The sequence below is a fragment of the Metarhizium brunneum genome, chromosome 1, assembly GCF_013426205.1.
Source record: "Metarhizium brunneum chromosome 1, complete sequence".
Taxonomy (NCBI): Eukaryota; Fungi; Ascomycota; class Sordariomycetes; order Hypocreales; family Clavicipitaceae; genus Metarhizium; species Metarhizium brunneum.
In genome coordinates this window covers 3,411,682-3,427,773 of record NC_089422.1, presented here as the reverse complement: position 1 = coordinate 3,427,773, position 16,092 = coordinate 3,411,682, and the positions used below count along the sequence as shown (strand labels likewise).

The following is a 16,092-nucleotide window of genomic DNA, read 5'->3' as shown; positions in this document are numbered from 1 at the left end:
TCTTTATAAAAATCCGCATGCCTCGTCCAACCTCATGTTCAGTGGGGATTCGGTAGACGGTATTGGATTGACCCTTGGCTCGCCTGCTGCCATCTCACCCACCACCGAAGTGACACCGTCTTTGCGACGTGAATGGAGCCCGTTTCCCGTGTCTTGCTAGATATTGCAGGGTATACACAGACAAACCTGGCCCTAAGAAGTGGATATCGTCAAGGTATGTCATTATGTCAGAAAATCAGGGTTGTACATCCCGGCCATGATCCTCCCTTGGTTGCGAGCAAGTGAAGTGGCCCACGCCGAATCAAGCGGTTATCTGATGATCTGATAAGATTTCAATTTTTTTTTTTCGCAAATCCCCACTAGACCTCATCCCCAGCGGCTCGGTCGAATAGGCCCAGGGCCCCTGTAGGATCCATCCATAGTAGGTGCATATCAAGGTGTGTCTGGATCTTTCGATATCGCTAGTTGCGTCGTGGTGGAGAGTAAAAGAAAGAGACATGGTCATGTCCAACAACCAACATGAGCGATTTTCTTTGGGTCACGTCCGCCTATCGAACTTGCATGAGGAAATTTCCGTCGGAACGCCTGCTTTGGCTGGAATGCGTCTTCTTTTGCGATGGCTGGATGCTTTTGATAGTCGTGGTCATTCCTTGGCCAGAATATCGGGCAATAGGCTCCAAGGCGTCCAGGATTTCCTGACAGAGCAGGCAGTTCTTTCAGGACTTCCATATTACGGCTCAAAAACTTTAATGTATTCGTCACCACCGCATGTAGCGCTGCCATGCGCGGTGGCCCAGCTATTTGAGTAGGTGTTTGGCACGCCGATATAACTCATAACGCTGACGGCGTGCCAATGGTCGGATGGCTAGACCAGTTGGCTGCTCATGTAATCTGACTGTGCCGAGGCTCTGAGCATTGAGTTTGGGGTGATACGATCAAGGTCAAATGTAAAAACTCAACCATTGCCCAAGTTAATGCTTTGTTGATCGCCGCTAGTATCATAACATAGTGACTCGACATCTGGCGGTAAAAGAAGCACCGGCACCGCTTCATACAGAATCCACCGATTGCTGACACAGAGAATTCGTGTTTATTGTGCTTTCGATAGTAGTAAAACCGATATTCGTTGCTAGGTGTCAGCCGCCTATGAAGAATTTGAAGGAGTCGACTATTTTTAGGCTGTAGACTTGTTGCCCATGGTGGAATTTGCGGCCACTACTACGTGTGCCGCCCAGTAATGTCGACGTCTTCAAGGCTTTATTAGCGTCCAATGACTTGATCGTTCTGTTATTCGATCCTAACAAGATTGTCTTGCCGTCTAGCGAGAATGCCATGACCTTGACCGAGCTCGAGTGGCCTGCGAGGGTCACATACACTGACTGAATGTCCGATGATAAAGACGATACAAGCCTGAAGGTAAATCTTGAATGGTGCTCGATGCCTCGTTCGGGCTCACGCCTTGGAGCTCCTGGCTTACGAAGCTTAACTACAAGTACGTTTCCTCGGACGTTTCAGTAAGCTCAATTTCTGCCTTGCACCACAACATTTCTCCATGGCTGCGGCGACTATCGGGCTCGTCCAGTTTGATTGTGATGCAAGCTTTCAGTTTCAGCGCTCCAAAATGGCTAGCGATTAATCACTTTAGCAACGTAGCTTGAACTTTACAATCCTCTAGAGTAATGTAAAGGAAGATTTTACAGGCACGTCCGATACGTCCGCGAGGTACATTTCCGCATCTTCAAAGAACCCGGAGACGAGAGGAATTTCGACGGCCGATTTCTCGCAATCCTTGGTGAGACCGGCTTCGTCCTCGCCAGCTTCCCAGACTTGCATTGTAGCATCGATCGTGGAGATTATGGAAGAGATTGGCGCCGACGCCCAGCATGCTTAGGACATTGTTGGTGATGTGCATGAGAAATACGTACTGCAAGTTGGGGGAATTTCTCTGCGAGGTCGCGTCTAATTTTAGAGCCGTGTGTCTGAGCCAAGGGCCGCAAGTCGTGCTCCCTGGGGTTGGGCTTTCTAGGGTTGGTGATTTAACCTAACCCTAACCCTAGCCCAGCGTGGTCAGATTACCGGGTTTGCGCCAGTGAAGAGTTTGTCGGTAATGCAATTCACAGCCGATAAAAAGAAGGGAGGAAGGAACGAAGCTAGCGTGAAGCCGAGACCATTTCCGAATACGTCAAGTAAAAAATAACCCCTTCGTTCTGTCCGAGATTTAACAACATCAGCAAAAATGAAGGTATAATGGTGGATTCTAACCACCTTAGATGGACGAACGGGGAATCGAACCCCGGACCACTCCCAGATCAGAATCCATCACATGGAAACTTGCTAAGGGAGTATTATACCACTAAACCATCCGCCCAATGAATGTTGAAGAACCATGTCGGTATAATAATAGAAAAACTTTTCCGGCCGGTTGTGCGGTGGCTTTCGGCCTTCCCCCCGTTTCACGGCCCAGCCCCCCCAACTCTGCCGAATGTGGGGTCGCACACGTGATCATCACCCCACTATCCCGAACCAGAGCCGTAATCGGCAGGTCGCTTCCAAGGGTGCGTCTAACCGTCGTTGCTGGGCGCTCTTGATCCATTCGCACCAAAAGCTTGCAGGCCACCGCCGTGTTGATGCAGCGCTGCGGTTGCTGATCACTGGCGCTGTAGCCTGGACAGATAAGAGACTGGAGGATTGTCGGATCGAGGTCCAAGCAATCTCAGACTTTTGCGCACCATGTCGGAGGACGACGTCGACATGCTCGGCCCCGACGGGCAGGGGTCATCCAAAGTTGACCGTGACCGCCGTGCGCCGAGGTTCAGTTGGACGCCCGCATACGAGACGACTTTTTTTCGCAGCCTTTGCGAAAGCGTCCAGTTGGGCTTGCGCGAGAACAGCAGTTTCAAAGCGGAGGCGTGGGACCGCGCTGCTCTAGCCCTGCAGGACAGCCACGGCGCGTATCCTGCCAAGAGCCACCTGATCAACAAGAGCGACAATGCGCGGAAGCGGTTTCGACTATGGCGAGGGCTTCGCGAAGACCCCGAGTTTATGTACAATCCCGTCTCCAAGACGGTGACGGCTACTGAGGAGGCCTGGAGAGCGCACATAGAGGTTGGTCATCCTGAACGTCCGATGCGCCGAGATGCGCTGCCATGTCAAAATGCGGTCAAGTGCGGGCACTGACTGGTGATTAGAGAGAACCGCTGTCGAGGGCTCTGAGGGGTCGGCCGTTTGATCATGAAGAGTACATGGAGATACTGTACCCCGATGTCATCGGGTCTGGTGGTGCGCCAAAGAGGATAATGAAACCTCGTCGTAGGACAGATGGACAGCCAGGCGACGAGTCAGATATGCCGGGGACGGGCGTTTTGAATCTTCAACCAGAGTCTGCATCTGGACAAAATACTCTTGAAAGCCCTGGTCCTGCTCGCTCATCTTTGAGCCAAACGCCAATTGGCTCCGCCACAGCATCAGGTACTCAGCTGAAGCCAAGCTCTACCACGATCCCTCCACGAACTACACCGACGCAGCCTTCCGCTCTCACTCCTCCAGATGAGTCGGCCAACCACGCGAAGAAACGGGTGATGCCCGCTCCTCAAACTGAAGGCGCGTTTGGTGCAACGCCGCCGCCTTCTGCCGCCAAGTCGGGCAATGCCATGGCAGACGCCCCGTCGCCCGAGAAGAAACGACGAACCTCTATACACGGTGACCCTGTGCCTGTTGTCACGTCGACTTCGAGCAACTGCCTTCACCATGCTTCATCGTCCGACTCGCCTACTGCTGTGCAGCTCCCACCGCCAGTGACCCTGGCAACTCCTCAGACGACAGCCGCAGACTCGCAGCCAAACGGATTGTCAACCTGTTTAAGCAGCTCGCGATGGTGCGAACTAGCTCTGGAGCAGTTCTTCAAGGATTTTGCAGGCGAGGACATGGACCTTCAAATACGAGTTGCGGAAACGGTTTTGGTTGATGAGAGCAGAGCACTGGTGTATTGCAAAATGCCCTGGTGCGTGAAACAACACTGGATAAAGAAACTTGATGAGACGTTCCGGAAAATGCGGTAATACTGCCGATTCATGAGAGGGCTTCGGCGACAAAGCCCGTTTTCTGGATGCCGAATGCATGAGACACGGGTGATTTTGGTGGGATTGATACCCCTGGCAGGAGTGGCAGATAGGAGCTTGTTTAGATAAGTGATACCCGTTGATGAGGCGTTAGGATTGGATTGATGGTTGAATTAAAGCAAGGGGTTCTTGGGGTGCATTTGTTTTTTCAAGTTGGGGGGAGAGCTTTGTTTGCATTTTACTCTCAGGGGTCAGGCAGCTCGTGTTGGCGAACGATAATTCGGCTATTGCAGTCGGTTTTCTTTTGGTAGGAGAGCGACTGGTATACCAGGTTTACGTGCTGGTCTCCAGGCCGGTGACCTGGTCGTCATCCATTTGGCTGCGTAATGATGTTATGTCAGACATGGTGTAATTGACCTTTTCGCATCTTCAAAGGCAGTTTAGGGTAATGTAAGGAGGTAATGAACAATGTTGTACTTACTCGCACATGTCATTTATTACCTTGTCCTTGCAGATATCCATTAATTGAACATGCTCTTAATATCATCTCGCGCACAGGGTCGGCGAAATTTCTCTCAAGATGGTTACGAGTTGAGTGGCTAATGGCCGGTTCTGGGCAGTCTGATCTGATCTCGATTCTCACAAAAGAAACGGGCTGCAAAGTGGAGCATACACTCTTTCATGAAAGCAAGGGAAGCAGGAGACGCGGGTAATCCACAGGAATTCTAGAGGCTGCTCATGAAAATTGAGTAAGAAAATATGCACCCTTATCCATCTTGGGTCTTTTTAAATGACGAGTGAAAGTGGAAGCGTGGAATGCCATCGTAAAGTAATATGGACCATTTCCTCGACCCCCTCCGACCTGCTAGCAACCGTTGACGCTGCAAGTGGGCCAGGCTGGTGGTGCCATGAAAGTACGTCATACATCGGCACAGAGACGTCAACAGGGCACCGCAGGTTTCAAAGCTCCTGGCCTGGCCTGGCCCGGCCTGCATCACATGAAGCCATTGATCTGCCCACCACCCTCTTCTCATCTTCCGTCTTATCTTCCGTCTCCCTTCTGACCATTCTCTGACAACCACCATCTCGATCAATCGCTCTACAAACCCCATCTTACGTCCCTCCTACACATACACAAACAGTGAGTTGCTACTCATGCACATGCACATGCACGTGCAGTCAATCCCAAAGTAATACAAGCTAAACCGGTCATCCTCAGTGTCTTACGCCGACGTAGCCGCCAGTGGCCCCAAGCAGTCCCCCGAGGACGTAAGTAACGCAGTCCCAACCCCTCTGCCCCGTGCTTCACCATGAACCACACGCCAAATCATCTCAACGACTGCCTGACACCTCGCGATAACCACAGGCTGCCGCCCCCCGACCCGCCGAGGTCGTCACCACCGAGTCCGCCTCCACAGCCTCCCTCATCGACGTCGACGTCCCTAGCGTGCGCACCGTGCCCTCCGACTTCCTCGAGCAGGACGTCCAGACGGAAACCCAGGCCGGGCGGCTGGAGCGCGACGTCGAAGCGGCCAAGGCCAAGGCCGAGCAGGCCAGGAAGAAGGCGGGGAAAAAGGCACGCGACACCGACTCGTGGCTCGTCAGGCAGTTTTCGAGCCTGTCCGACGGCAGCGCCGGAGCCCTGGTCATCACGAATGTCGCTGCTGTTGTTGGCGTGAGCTCCTACCTGGGCTATCGCGCCTGGGGCCTCTACGAGAAGGGCAACCTGACCTGGAAGAATGCCGGTGTCGGTGTTGGAATACTGGCCGGCGTGGGTGCCGTTGAGGCTGTTTTTGGGCGGTACTTGTACAAGGGCAAGAAGAATGGCTCGTCCTGATTTTGGGGGTGGTGTTTGGTCATGATACCAGGTTACACTTTTTTTTGCGTGTGGTTTCTTGGCGTTGGTTCTTGACGGTCAATGAGTCCTACTGCTAGTCTCTGCTCTAGTTTCCACTCCAATCAGTAATGCTATGTAAAACCAGCACCGCGGTGCGTTGTAATTGCGTGGCTACGGATGTACACCTTGTTTTGGCCTACCAGCTCCGTGACGAGAATCAAGTGTCGGGAATGAGTGGCCCTGCGGTGACCGTGTTGCGGACAACCATGAAATTTCGCATGGAGTGTAGATAGATATATGAACCGTCTATATTTCCATGGCCCGTAGTATGTATCTCTTTCGTCTCGTACATTTTTATAATACAGACATGCAGTCATGTCAAATGGTACATATTATGCCTTCCACAGTTGTAAACGCCTAGTTGTCCCATGCCTTTGCTTTACAAGTGATCTGGGAGCAGCTTTAATCTTGCTTTTCTTCGCTCTTCTTCTCCTTCTTTTCCTCTTCAGCCAACACGCTGGGCTGCTCAAGTTTGGCGTCCTCCTTGTCTGCGTCGGTGGCGTCTTCCCATTTCTTGGGGACACCGTTATTCTCTAATGGCTTGACGCCAGGTAGATTGTCTGTCTCGGGACTGCTGTCCTTGGTGGCAATTGCAGCAAGACTCTCTTGTGGCTCGCCGCGCGGGGCCTGCTGGAGGTCATCGGCAGCCTCTTCGCCATCGTCGGACAGCTCGGCGCCGTAAATATCAGGGTACTTCTTGAAGCAGTCCTGCATTCCCCTATAGGTGAAGAAGTTAGTACCCACTCATTACTTGAACCATCAACACCTCTGAAAACCACGTACTGGAATTTCTCGATACAGTCCATGCCCTTGGGCTCTTCGGTTGAGTAGACGAAGCAGCTGAAAGCGGTCTTGAATTCCTCGCCACAGGGGCCGTGTGCCATCCCCCCGAGACATGGGCAGTCCCAGTTGATTTCACCTGTTTCAGGGTTGAATGCGCCTTCTTGGCCAGCCTCTTCCTCGAGAGCCTCTGGTGATCCAGCGGCAACGACGGTGTTTTGTGATTCGGTCTTAGGCTGCGTCTCCGGGGTCGAATTCTGCTTTTCAATGGGCTTTGCCTGCTCCTCAGGTGTGGGCTTGAGTTGCTTGCGCTTCTGTTCAATAACGGAATCGACGGTTGGCACATCTGACTCGGTAAAGGCAGAAGGGGCTGCTATTGATTGGACTAGACACAAAGAATTAGACCCGAGTGTAATACGCGGTATTGGCTGCTTGGACATACTGGTAGCTTCATCGGCAAAGACGGAACCTGTGTTGTAATAGTACACAGCGCCGAGCGCAAGACCCCATCTCACGGCAGAGCCCTTCCACGTTCGCGGCTTGTACGCAGGGGTCGATGTTGATGCAAATCGACGGGGAGCGCTCTGAAACGGCTGGGAGCGAAGGCTCCTCAAGGCCTGTCGTGAGGCAGTCCGCACTGTAGCCCGATACATGCTGTCGAATGCTGCGACAAAGTTGAAAAGCGTCGAAGAAAACTGACGACAGGACTGGAATCGAGCATCAAAAAAACATCGTCAGCGCTGGCTCGATTGGTCAGCGCTCCGTCTCCCGTCTATCCGTGGAGCCCGGGCGCCAAGGCAGAACGGCGAACACTGAGTGGCCTAAACGCCAGTGTTTGCGGCCAAGTCCCCTGCGCAACACGGCCACAGTTGGAGCTGGCCGGTGTTTAGCCGAGAGACGGTTGAATGCCGAAGTCACTCACTCAGCACTGGGGGTACATGGATCTCAGAACGTGCAGCTGCCACATGGCTGTGACGCTGCAAGATTTCCTAGGGTGCCCTTGTACGTCAAGCGGCGATTGTCACCTTTTGGTGTCCAGAGACAGACAGTTGCGTGGCTTTGGGAATTCGAAGGTGACATTCACATCTCGCCGCTGGAGGAATGTCTGCACCTAAAACGGCAATTCAGTTCACGCAGCTCCACCTCCGAACCTAATCTAGGGAGACGTACATCAACCACGCATCACGCACCTGACTTTGGCCAGCTGCCGGCCACAATCGCCACTGCCTGCAGAACCATTGAATTTCTATTCATCTCGAAGAACTAGCGGGCCGCTTGTTCGCATATCCAAGGCAGCCTCCTGTGGTACCAAGCTTGGTGTTGAAGCTCGAAATGTCTACCGCCCAGTTCGAGTGGCACCCCGCCAAGCTCCTCGAAGATAACGCCGGTCTCCAGGATTTTGCGCTGCTGGTCCTCAACCAGCCTCTGAAGAATGGAGCTATTCTACGCAGACTCTGGAAGAACTGTATGTGCTAGTGATGTTCGACCTGTTAGTTGCGATTAGCTTTGACGGGGAGTTTCGTCCATCTCACTAATCGGAACATCAAAGCATCTGTGAGAGTCGCTGCCGATGGCGGTGCCAACCGGCTCCATCAGCTTTCCTCCTTTCAAGGGAAGTTTGTATGTAAATTCATAGCTCTACGACGGATAAGAGCCTATTGTGATTCTAACTACCTCCCCAGTCAAATCTGCAAGCCATCATTGGGGACCTCGACTCCCTCTGCTCCTCAGTGAGAGACTTCTACTCCTCACAACCGACCCCAGCGCAGGTCATCCATGACACCGACCAGGAGTCGTCTGATTTTGGAAAGGCCATCACATGGATTCGGAAAACCCAGCCAAGTGCTCTTGACATCGTCGCACTTGGTGGTATTGGCGGCCGTGTTGACCAGGGCCTCAGCCAGCTCCACCACCTGTACCTGTACCAGACAGACCCTGCGTACGCTAATGGCCGGATATATCTCTTATCTGGGTCGAGTTTGACATTTTTACTGAAATCCGGGACGCACATGATTCATGTCAAGGAAGATGGCGAGGATGAGGTGTTTGGGAAGCACGTTGGGATTATCCCCTTGCAGGAGCCAAGTCGGGTTACCACCAAGGGTTTGGAGTGGGATGTAACTGACTGGGAGTCGAAAATAGGCGGAAGACTCAGCACCAGTAATCACGTGCTGCCTCACACTAAGTGTGTCGAAGTTCATACCACGAAAGATGTACTGTTCACTGTTGCACTGCGCCCAGTCGAGGGAGAAGAGGAGGCGTGAAAGGCTGGAGGGTTCAAAAGTAGGAGGAAAAAGGAAAAAAAAAAGGAAAAGAAGAGAAAGGTTGACAAAAAATATAAGCAGCAAAAAGAGAAAAAAATCAAGTCCTAAAGCAAGACTTTAATTGCTCGCCAACCCAATGACCCCAAGACGCCATGCTTATGTTCCCTGTTGGATACCACGTGCTGCTGCGCATTCCATCACCGTAGGTAGTGCAACACTAGCCAGCAAAATGCGAAGAAAACGACGACTCCGCCCAAGAATAGCCATTTATCTTCCCGCGCTCGTTTTTCTACCATGCGAATGGTGTCTCCGCTGATGCCCAACGTGGTCCCGACACTGTATAGTCTCTTCTGCGTATTCTTGAGCCTCTCCCTCTGCTCACCGAGATTGCCGAGTACAGCCTGACCTCTCGCAATGTAATCATCTAGGGCAGAGTGCGTCTGCTGGAAGAAGGCTTGCTCCCGGAAAGCATGTGCCTCGCGGGTCTCGTCTCCAGATCCCGTCGTTAAGGGCGCGCCTGCCGTCGACGTATGTCGAGGGTGAAAGGAAGAGTTCGTGTTTGTTGGTGTGCCTGCGTATGGGTTCTCAGGGGTGGCATTGTAGGGCCTTCTTCCTAGTAGCTCTCTTCCGTTGTTCTGGTATTGGGCCTCGTCTCTGGATTTCTTCAGTCCGTCAATTTGGGACCGGAAATCGGAAAGATCCTCTCGAAATCGTTTGACGCGCTCGAAAGCTTCTTCTTGTTTCTTGGGAACGATTTCTTGGCGTGCAAGGCGGTGATATTCGTCGATAATCTTCGTGAACGATGACACCGACGCCGATACATTGCCAATCTCACCTGGAGTCGGAGACCCTTTGGCATTCAGCGTGTCGAGCTCGCTGCGGATCGATTTACTCTGCCTCAAGGCAGAGTTGTACTGCACGTTCTGTGAAAAATTCGGAGTCAGAGGCATCACAATACGACCTAGGGCGAATATTACATACCATGATTCAATAATTGCTATATTGTTGTGCAGTGGCCAGCTTGCCCTTCGCAGCTTACCTTGCATCTTCACGTGGAAACCGTGTTTCTTATGCGTGGAAGTACTACTACTACTGTGTTCAGAGTCCCGGATCGGAACATCTACGGCCCGTCTGGGGTAACCACTAGGACAGCCGTCTGTTGGCCCATGTATGGAGAATGTGGTCGAGAGATTATGCCCAAAAACATTTGGGCACTTAATCTTATCCTTGACTGTCTCAGCATGAAAGAGGATGTCATTGCACGCTACACCATACAACGACATGGTGAAGCCGTGAAGCTCATCCATTCGTCCACGACGTCAACTTGGCAGGTCATTGAAGAATGGGATGGGGACCCTAGTCAATCGGCAGCCACAACGGCGGATGCCAAAGCAAAGCCCGCCACCTCATGGAAGGTTGGTCATGAACGCTGATCTTGGACACTAAAATCATATTGCAAACGAATATTAATTCATAGTGAGGTAGTAATGCCGATTGAGAGGGGCTTGTAGGGCAAAATAAGCAAGTTTGCCGAGATCGGCACCGATACGGCGCCGAAGGCCCCTTGCGCCGTTCCGTCAACGGCGTTGGCCCGGTTTGTCACACGGAAAACTACCGAGATTGATGTTATTTCCGTAAATTGAGGCAAAAACTTGGCGGGCCTTCCTTAAATGAATTCGTCTCATTCAGCAACTGGGATGACGGCAAACATGTTTTTTGACCTTGTGCGAGTTACAACATGACCGACTCAAATACAAAAAGACAATCGACGCTCCGGCAGCAAGAAGCACGGCCTTTCTCGAACGGTAACACGAGTAGCGACATTGAAAACCAGCTTGCTGCCGCTCAAAAAAATGACGGGCCACCCTACTCAGTTTTCACTCCATGGCAAAAACGAGCCATTGTCCTTGGGGCCGCAGTCACTGCGTTCTTCTCGCCTCTTACTGCACAGATATACTTGCCGGCCTTGACGCAACTGTCGAGGGACCTGGGTGTGACAAACACGCAGATCAATCTAACCATTACAACGTATATGATATTTCAAGGCATAACGCCCATGTTCATTGGATCGCTGGCTGATAGTGGAGGTCGACGACCAGCCTACGTTGTATGCTTCATTATTTATGTTGCCGCAAACATTGGCCTGGCTCTTGCCCCTGGGTATAGTGCATTGCTGGGGTTGAGATGCCTTCAGTCAGCTGGGTCAAGTAGCACGGTGGCACTCTGTACTGCAGTGGTCGCTGATGTAGTTACAAGTGCCGAGAGAGGACAGTATGTCGGATTCACGGTGATTCCGACCGTGTTGGCCCCCTCACTAGGACCAATTATTGGTGGCCTCCTTTCTCAGTATCTCGGCTGGAGAGCAATATTCTGGTTTCTGGCGATTTTCTCTGGCATAACCCTGGTTCTCATTATTTTCTTTTTTCCAGAGACTTGCCGCCGGATCGTGGGCGATGGTTCTCTAACTCCACCTCCAATGTACCGGTCCGTATGGCAGTCCCTACACCTTCGGCGCGAAAAGAAGGCGAGACGACGAAACGCACTGTCAAAGTCGACATCAAATTCAAGCAGCGCCAGCAAGTCGGGGAATAGATTCAAGTTCAAACCACCAAATGTTCTGGGCTCGCTGTTTCTTCTCTTCGAGAGGGAGACCGGGTTGCTGCTTTGGACCAGCAGTATTGTATTCGCTGGTTTCTATTGCATAGCAACGGCAATGCCTAGTCTCTTTTCGAAGCGTTATGGATACAACGAGGTACAGGTTGGTCTGATGTATCTTCCGTTGGCGCTTGGTTCCATTGGTGCTGCCAGTATTGTCGGTCCGTCCATCAACTGGAACTTCAAACGACATTGCATCCGATCCGGAATCCCCTACGATCAAAGTCGACAAAACGACCTGTCCAACTTCCCGATTGAGCAAGCACGTCTGGAAATTGGCCTCCCACTGTTGTGCCTTGGTGCGGTGAGCATAATAGGCTGGGGATGGGCGATGCATGCCGCCACTCATGTTGCTGTACCGTGTGTGATCAGCTTCTTTCTGGGAATTGGGATGATTGGCTATAACAATACGACAAACATACTTCTTGTCGATGTCCACCCAGGTCGGGCCGGAACTGCCACTGCTGCCAACAACCTCACTCGATGCTTAGTTGGAGCGGGAGCAAGCGCTGCGATTATCCCCATGATTGACGCCATTGGGGCTGGCCCAGCTTTTACTCTTATCGGGGGGCTCTATTTCGTTGGTATCATTCTGCTCTTGCTCATTCTTCAATTTGGCATGAAATGGAGAGCGGAGGCCAAGGAGAAGACTCAGACGAGCAAGCTGAAGACAAAAGAAAGGCATCAACAAGGGCTCCTGGTAGTTGATGAACCGCGACCAGCGGAGGATACCAGAAACCGAGATTTGAGAAACGCATAGTCGGCGTTGAGACTAGACATTTGCATTTTGAAGATATTGCATAGCGTAGCTCGGTAACAGAGGCGTCATCACAAACATGCCTTTTGGCATTTGCGACTTCAAATGTGGCATCGTTGGAGAGAAGGGAGTGTAAATTTCGCCAGTATTCATTAAAAATATTCATAGCTTAAGAAACAAACAAACATTGTTGTTGGAGACAAACAACTGCTGCATGGAGGATCCGATCGCAGGCCAAGACCCACTCACTGCGACTGCCTCAATTGCTCAAGCGTTTGTCCCACTCATTTTTCACCATCTCAACTCTCGGTGCCAGCACAATCGTCGCGACAATAGTCGTCAATTAAGTGAGCACAACAGCAGTGCATGTCTGCATATCGTTGACCTTCTATTGGTGCTGTCCTATTCACAAGACGCTGACACGTTGTTCTTTGTCCCCACCACTCCGAACCAAAACGGCTTCGCCATGATCTTTTTCTTCTTCCCATCTCCTCTCACACCGTCAAGCTGTGGTGATTGATCAAGCGCTTTCATCACTTCGATCATCATGGAACTTGAATACGTACTAGCCGTGTCCGTCGCCTTTGCCGGTCTGATTTGGCGGGCTATGTCACTTGCTGTCTTGGGCATCATTGCGGTTACACTTCATATTGTCCTCTACCGCCTCACTCTTCACCCGCTGGCCAAGGTGCCGGGTCCCAAATGGGCCGCTATCTCCAACTTTTGGTATGCTCGACAGATAGCTAAAGGGAAAATGGCTCAATTGGGGTTGGAAATGCACAGAAAGTACGGTGATATTGTTCGTGTCGGCCCTAATGAAGTGTGGTTTAACACGACGGAAGCGTTTGATCAGATATACTGTATGTACAGCACTTTATCGAAGATGGCCTTTACATGCGGATGAAGCTCACATTTTTTGACAGGCACCGGCAAAGGATTCGAAAAATCTGACTTTTACTGTAGGTCTACGCGCTGTTTTGGTCCCGCTGTCTGATACTAACAATGGGACACAGTGGCAACAGCACTGACCAGGCCAACTATTGATTGGAAGTTTAATGCAAACTTTGAAGATACCTTAGATCTCTTGTCTGAGCGAAATATGAAACGCTACCGTCTACAAAGACGTTTAATCGGCCGTGTCTATAGTGCCGCGAATGTCGCGAAATACGAAGATGCTCTCACCGCAGCACTAGAGAGGATAGTGCAGCGACTGAATGAGCTTGAAGGGAAGGAGATCGACCTGAAAGAATGGATGCATATTATTACAGTCGAGTGTCTCGGGGCGACTGTTTTATCATGGTCGCCTGGTCTACTTCGTGATGGTACAGATTGGGGGACGTTATCGCATAGTTTCCAAGGCTGGCGAAGGAAGTGCTTGTTTGGAGTGTTTCCGACAATGAAGAAGATGGAGCAGTTGTCTCCCAGTCTTGGAAGGGCATTTGCGTCCCTATGGGCAGTAACGTACCGGCCTCCGCCCACTTTCAAGCCCTTCTTCCCTGTAAGTGCCTTCTCGGAATGTGTTGATGCGAGAAGGCCCTCACTGGTGGAAAAGCTGACGGAAAGATTATCAGGGCGTGGTGAAGAACATAGTTCGCCGTCTGACAGCGTCTCTTAAACCAGGAACACCCAAGGACAACCGAGTTGATTTGTTAAACGACCTGATTCAACTTAGAAATGATAGACCCGAGTTCAACGAGGTATATCTTCGGAAAATGGCCGTCACTAACTTTGGAGCGGGTCACGAAACCGTTGCGTCGACATTGACGGCGTCTGTGGCCATGATCGCCTCTCACAATAATGTTCAAAAGCAAGTATTTCTTGAACAACGCACAGCTGAAGCGGATGACGCGCTCGTATATGCTTCGAGTAACCGATTTACTTACACTAAAGCTGCTATTCGTGAAGCCATGCGACTTTACCCCGTGGTGCCCATGTCGCTTCCCCGCAAGACACCACCCACAGGACTACACGTCAATGGATTGAGTGTGCCACCCAATACCACGGTTGGTTGTAGTGCCATTGCTCTACATCGCAAGGAGGACATCTTTGGCGCCAGCCCTGATTTATATGATCCTGGACGCTGGCTCTGCGCCGAGACTGTAGACGAAACGGCTGCAGCAACATCGGCATCGGTCCGCATGATGGACAAGTATAGCCTGAGCTGGGGAGGTGGTTCTCGAAGCTGTCCTGGAAGAAATCTGGCTGAGCTGCTCGTGCTCAAGGTCATTGCCACCCTCTTTAGAAGGTTTGAAGTGGAGGTGGCGATTCCACCAGACGCTGACAAGGAGGCGTATTTTCTTCTTGTCCTCTCGGGCGTTAAAGTCAAGTTTCTCCCTAGAAGCGGGTGAAGCCGCCAAGGCGGGACACGTAGCCAAAGCGCAGCAAAGTGCAGAGCAGCAACCACATGACGGAGCTGGGGGATGCCAGAGGTGCTGTCACCTCCAACCGCGTTTGACACTTGGCATTATTACTTCAGTGATGGTATTCGACGCTTTGGGTACATTAGAGGCGGGCAGGGGGCATGTGCACATTACATAATGCTATCATGATGAGGATGAGCGGTTTAGCATCACTTGTGGTTGATACTATCTTGGCGAGCGGCCATTTGTACACAAAGAAGGCGATACACCCGGTGACAACAATATCTGGAACCCCCGTCTATAGCCGAACCAATGTGTCTCTGATTCCACCGCTAAATTAAGCATAATCCTCCCCATATACCATGAAACGCGTGTGCCACATTGTGATGTAGTACATACAGCCGGCTAATATCAGGCAAAGGTACCATGCAGATGCGACCGGGCACATGAGATGGCGTCTAATAACCGAAACATGCCGGGGTAAACAATTGTAACTACTACTACTAGCTAGTCGGCCTTAACTTTTTGGAAATGGGAGGGACCGATTATTCCACTCGACAGATGCGGGCAGTGAAGCACGTTGCTTACAGCGGAGCTGTAATAGCACTACTCGTGACAATGCTGCCTATTAATTAAATGTACGGAGCACTGGGCTTGTGATTTGAGTCATTGAATATGGACTTTGCCAATTTTATGCAACTTGCCGAGGTAATTGTCATCAACCATATCTCTTGCCAGGGGCACGAGTGAGCAAAATCCATGATGCCTCTTGACCAGTCACAGCCGAATATTAACTACCTTCCCGACGCGGACGACCAGCCCCTCTTGATTGATGTGTGCCTCGTCAGCAAATATTAGCCAAAATGGGTTCCCAGCGGATTTGGATACAATCTTGGTGCCGTGTGATGTGCCCGAGTGGTTAAAACTAAGCTCCGGGTCAAATGATGGCTCTTTGGGTGACCAAAACGCCATAGTGCAAGCCCTGATTCGACACTTCTTTGAGGAAGACAGAAATTTCCAACAATTGTTCCGTGCATTGCGTGTTGGCGTTCCGGAGTGGGTCTTGGGGCTAAAGAGGCTTTGGCAGATCATTCAGAGAACCGGCGGCACACTGGGATAACCCTGTCGGTCGGTCGTAGCGGATGAGGCCAATCTCGACCGAGCGAGTGGCAGCCACAAGATCGTTTGTTGAAACGTATGATTTGAGCCCGACGATGGCAACGAGGCGCGTCGTGTTGTGATGCGAGAGACACTTTGAGGCTCTGTTCTTTGTTCCATCCTCCGTCAGCGTCTCGCATCGACGAGCAAACACATCCGTAAC

At 51.4% G+C, this 16,092-nt stretch overlaps 7 protein-coding genes and 1 non-coding gene across 8 annotated transcripts; 4 read left to right on the top strand and 4 right to left on the bottom strand.

Moving 5' to 3' along the window:
• Positions 1 to 1,671: 1,671 nt before the first annotated feature.
• G6M90_00g010410 (uncharacterized protein) lies at positions 1,672 to 1,833 on the bottom strand (the record flags this gene model as incomplete). Its single annotated transcript, XM_066129689.1, has 1 exon — positions 1,672 to 1,833. The coding sequence occupies one exon, from the start codon at positions 1,831 to 1,833 to the stop codon at positions 1,672 to 1,674; it is 162 nt and encodes a 53-aa protein (XP_065985636.1).
• A 438-nt stretch (positions 1,834 to 2,271) lies between these two features.
• Positions 2,272 to 2,368, bottom strand: G6M90_tRNA00000004. Its single transcript has one exon. It is a non-coding gene; the product is annotated as a tRNA-Ala (tRNA).
• A 362-nt stretch (positions 2,369 to 2,730) lies between these two features.
• G6M90_00g010400 (uncharacterized protein) lies at positions 2,731 to 5,895 on the top strand (the record flags this gene model as incomplete). Its single annotated transcript, XM_066129688.1, has 4 exons — positions 2,731 to 3,105; positions 3,189 to 4,000; positions 5,303 to 5,327; positions 5,425 to 5,895. The coding sequence occupies 4 exons, from the start codon at positions 2,731 to 2,733 to the stop codon at positions 5,893 to 5,895; spliced, it is 1,683 nt and encodes a 560-aa protein (XP_065985925.1).
• A 462-nt stretch (positions 5,896 to 6,357) lies between these two features.
• MIA40 (Mitochondrial intermembrane space import and assembly protein 40) lies at positions 6,358 to 7,388 on the bottom strand (the record flags this gene model as incomplete). The annotated part of the gene is made up of 3 exons (XM_014693992.1): positions 6,358 to 6,673; positions 6,739 to 7,120; positions 7,178 to 7,388. 3 exons carry the CDS (start codon positions 7,386 to 7,388, stop codon positions 6,358 to 6,360), a joined length of 909 nt encoding a protein of 302 aa, XP_014549478.1.
• A 679-nt stretch (positions 7,389 to 8,067) lies between these two features.
• Positions 8,068 to 8,999, top strand: TPK3 (Thiamine pyrophosphokinase 3; the record flags this gene model as incomplete). The annotated part of the gene is made up of 3 exons (XM_014693993.1): positions 8,068 to 8,200; positions 8,285 to 8,355; positions 8,418 to 8,999. The coding sequence occupies 3 exons, from the start codon at positions 8,068 to 8,070 to the stop codon at positions 8,997 to 8,999; spliced, it is 786 nt and encodes a 261-aa protein (XP_014549479.1).
• Positions 9,000 to 9,196: 197 nt separating this feature from the next.
• BOS1 (Protein transport protein) lies at positions 9,197 to 9,983 on the bottom strand (the record flags this gene model as incomplete). The annotated part of the gene is made up of 2 exons (XM_014693994.2): positions 9,197 to 9,922; positions 9,981 to 9,983. 2 exons carry the CDS (start codon positions 9,981 to 9,983, stop codon positions 9,197 to 9,199), a joined length of 729 nt encoding a protein of 242 aa, XP_014549480.2.
• Positions 9,984 to 10,737: 754 nt separating this feature from the next.
• ITP1_0 (Itaconate transport protein) lies at positions 10,738 to 12,414 on the top strand (the record flags this gene model as incomplete). Its single annotated transcript, XM_014693995.1, has 1 exon — positions 10,738 to 12,414. The coding sequence occupies one exon, from the start codon at positions 10,738 to 10,740 to the stop codon at positions 12,412 to 12,414; it is 1,677 nt and encodes a 558-aa protein (XP_014549481.1).
• Positions 12,415 to 12,958: 544 nt separating this feature from the next.
• Positions 12,959 to 14,759, top strand: sdnT (Cytochrome P450 monooxygenase; the record flags this gene model as incomplete). The annotated part of the gene is made up of 4 exons (XM_066129687.1): positions 12,959 to 13,271; positions 13,335 to 13,370; positions 13,425 to 13,909; positions 13,983 to 14,759. The coding sequence occupies 4 exons, from the start codon at positions 12,959 to 12,961 to the stop codon at positions 14,757 to 14,759; spliced, it is 1,611 nt and encodes a 536-aa protein (XP_065985736.1).
• Positions 14,760 to 16,092: the final 1,333 nt, after the last annotated feature.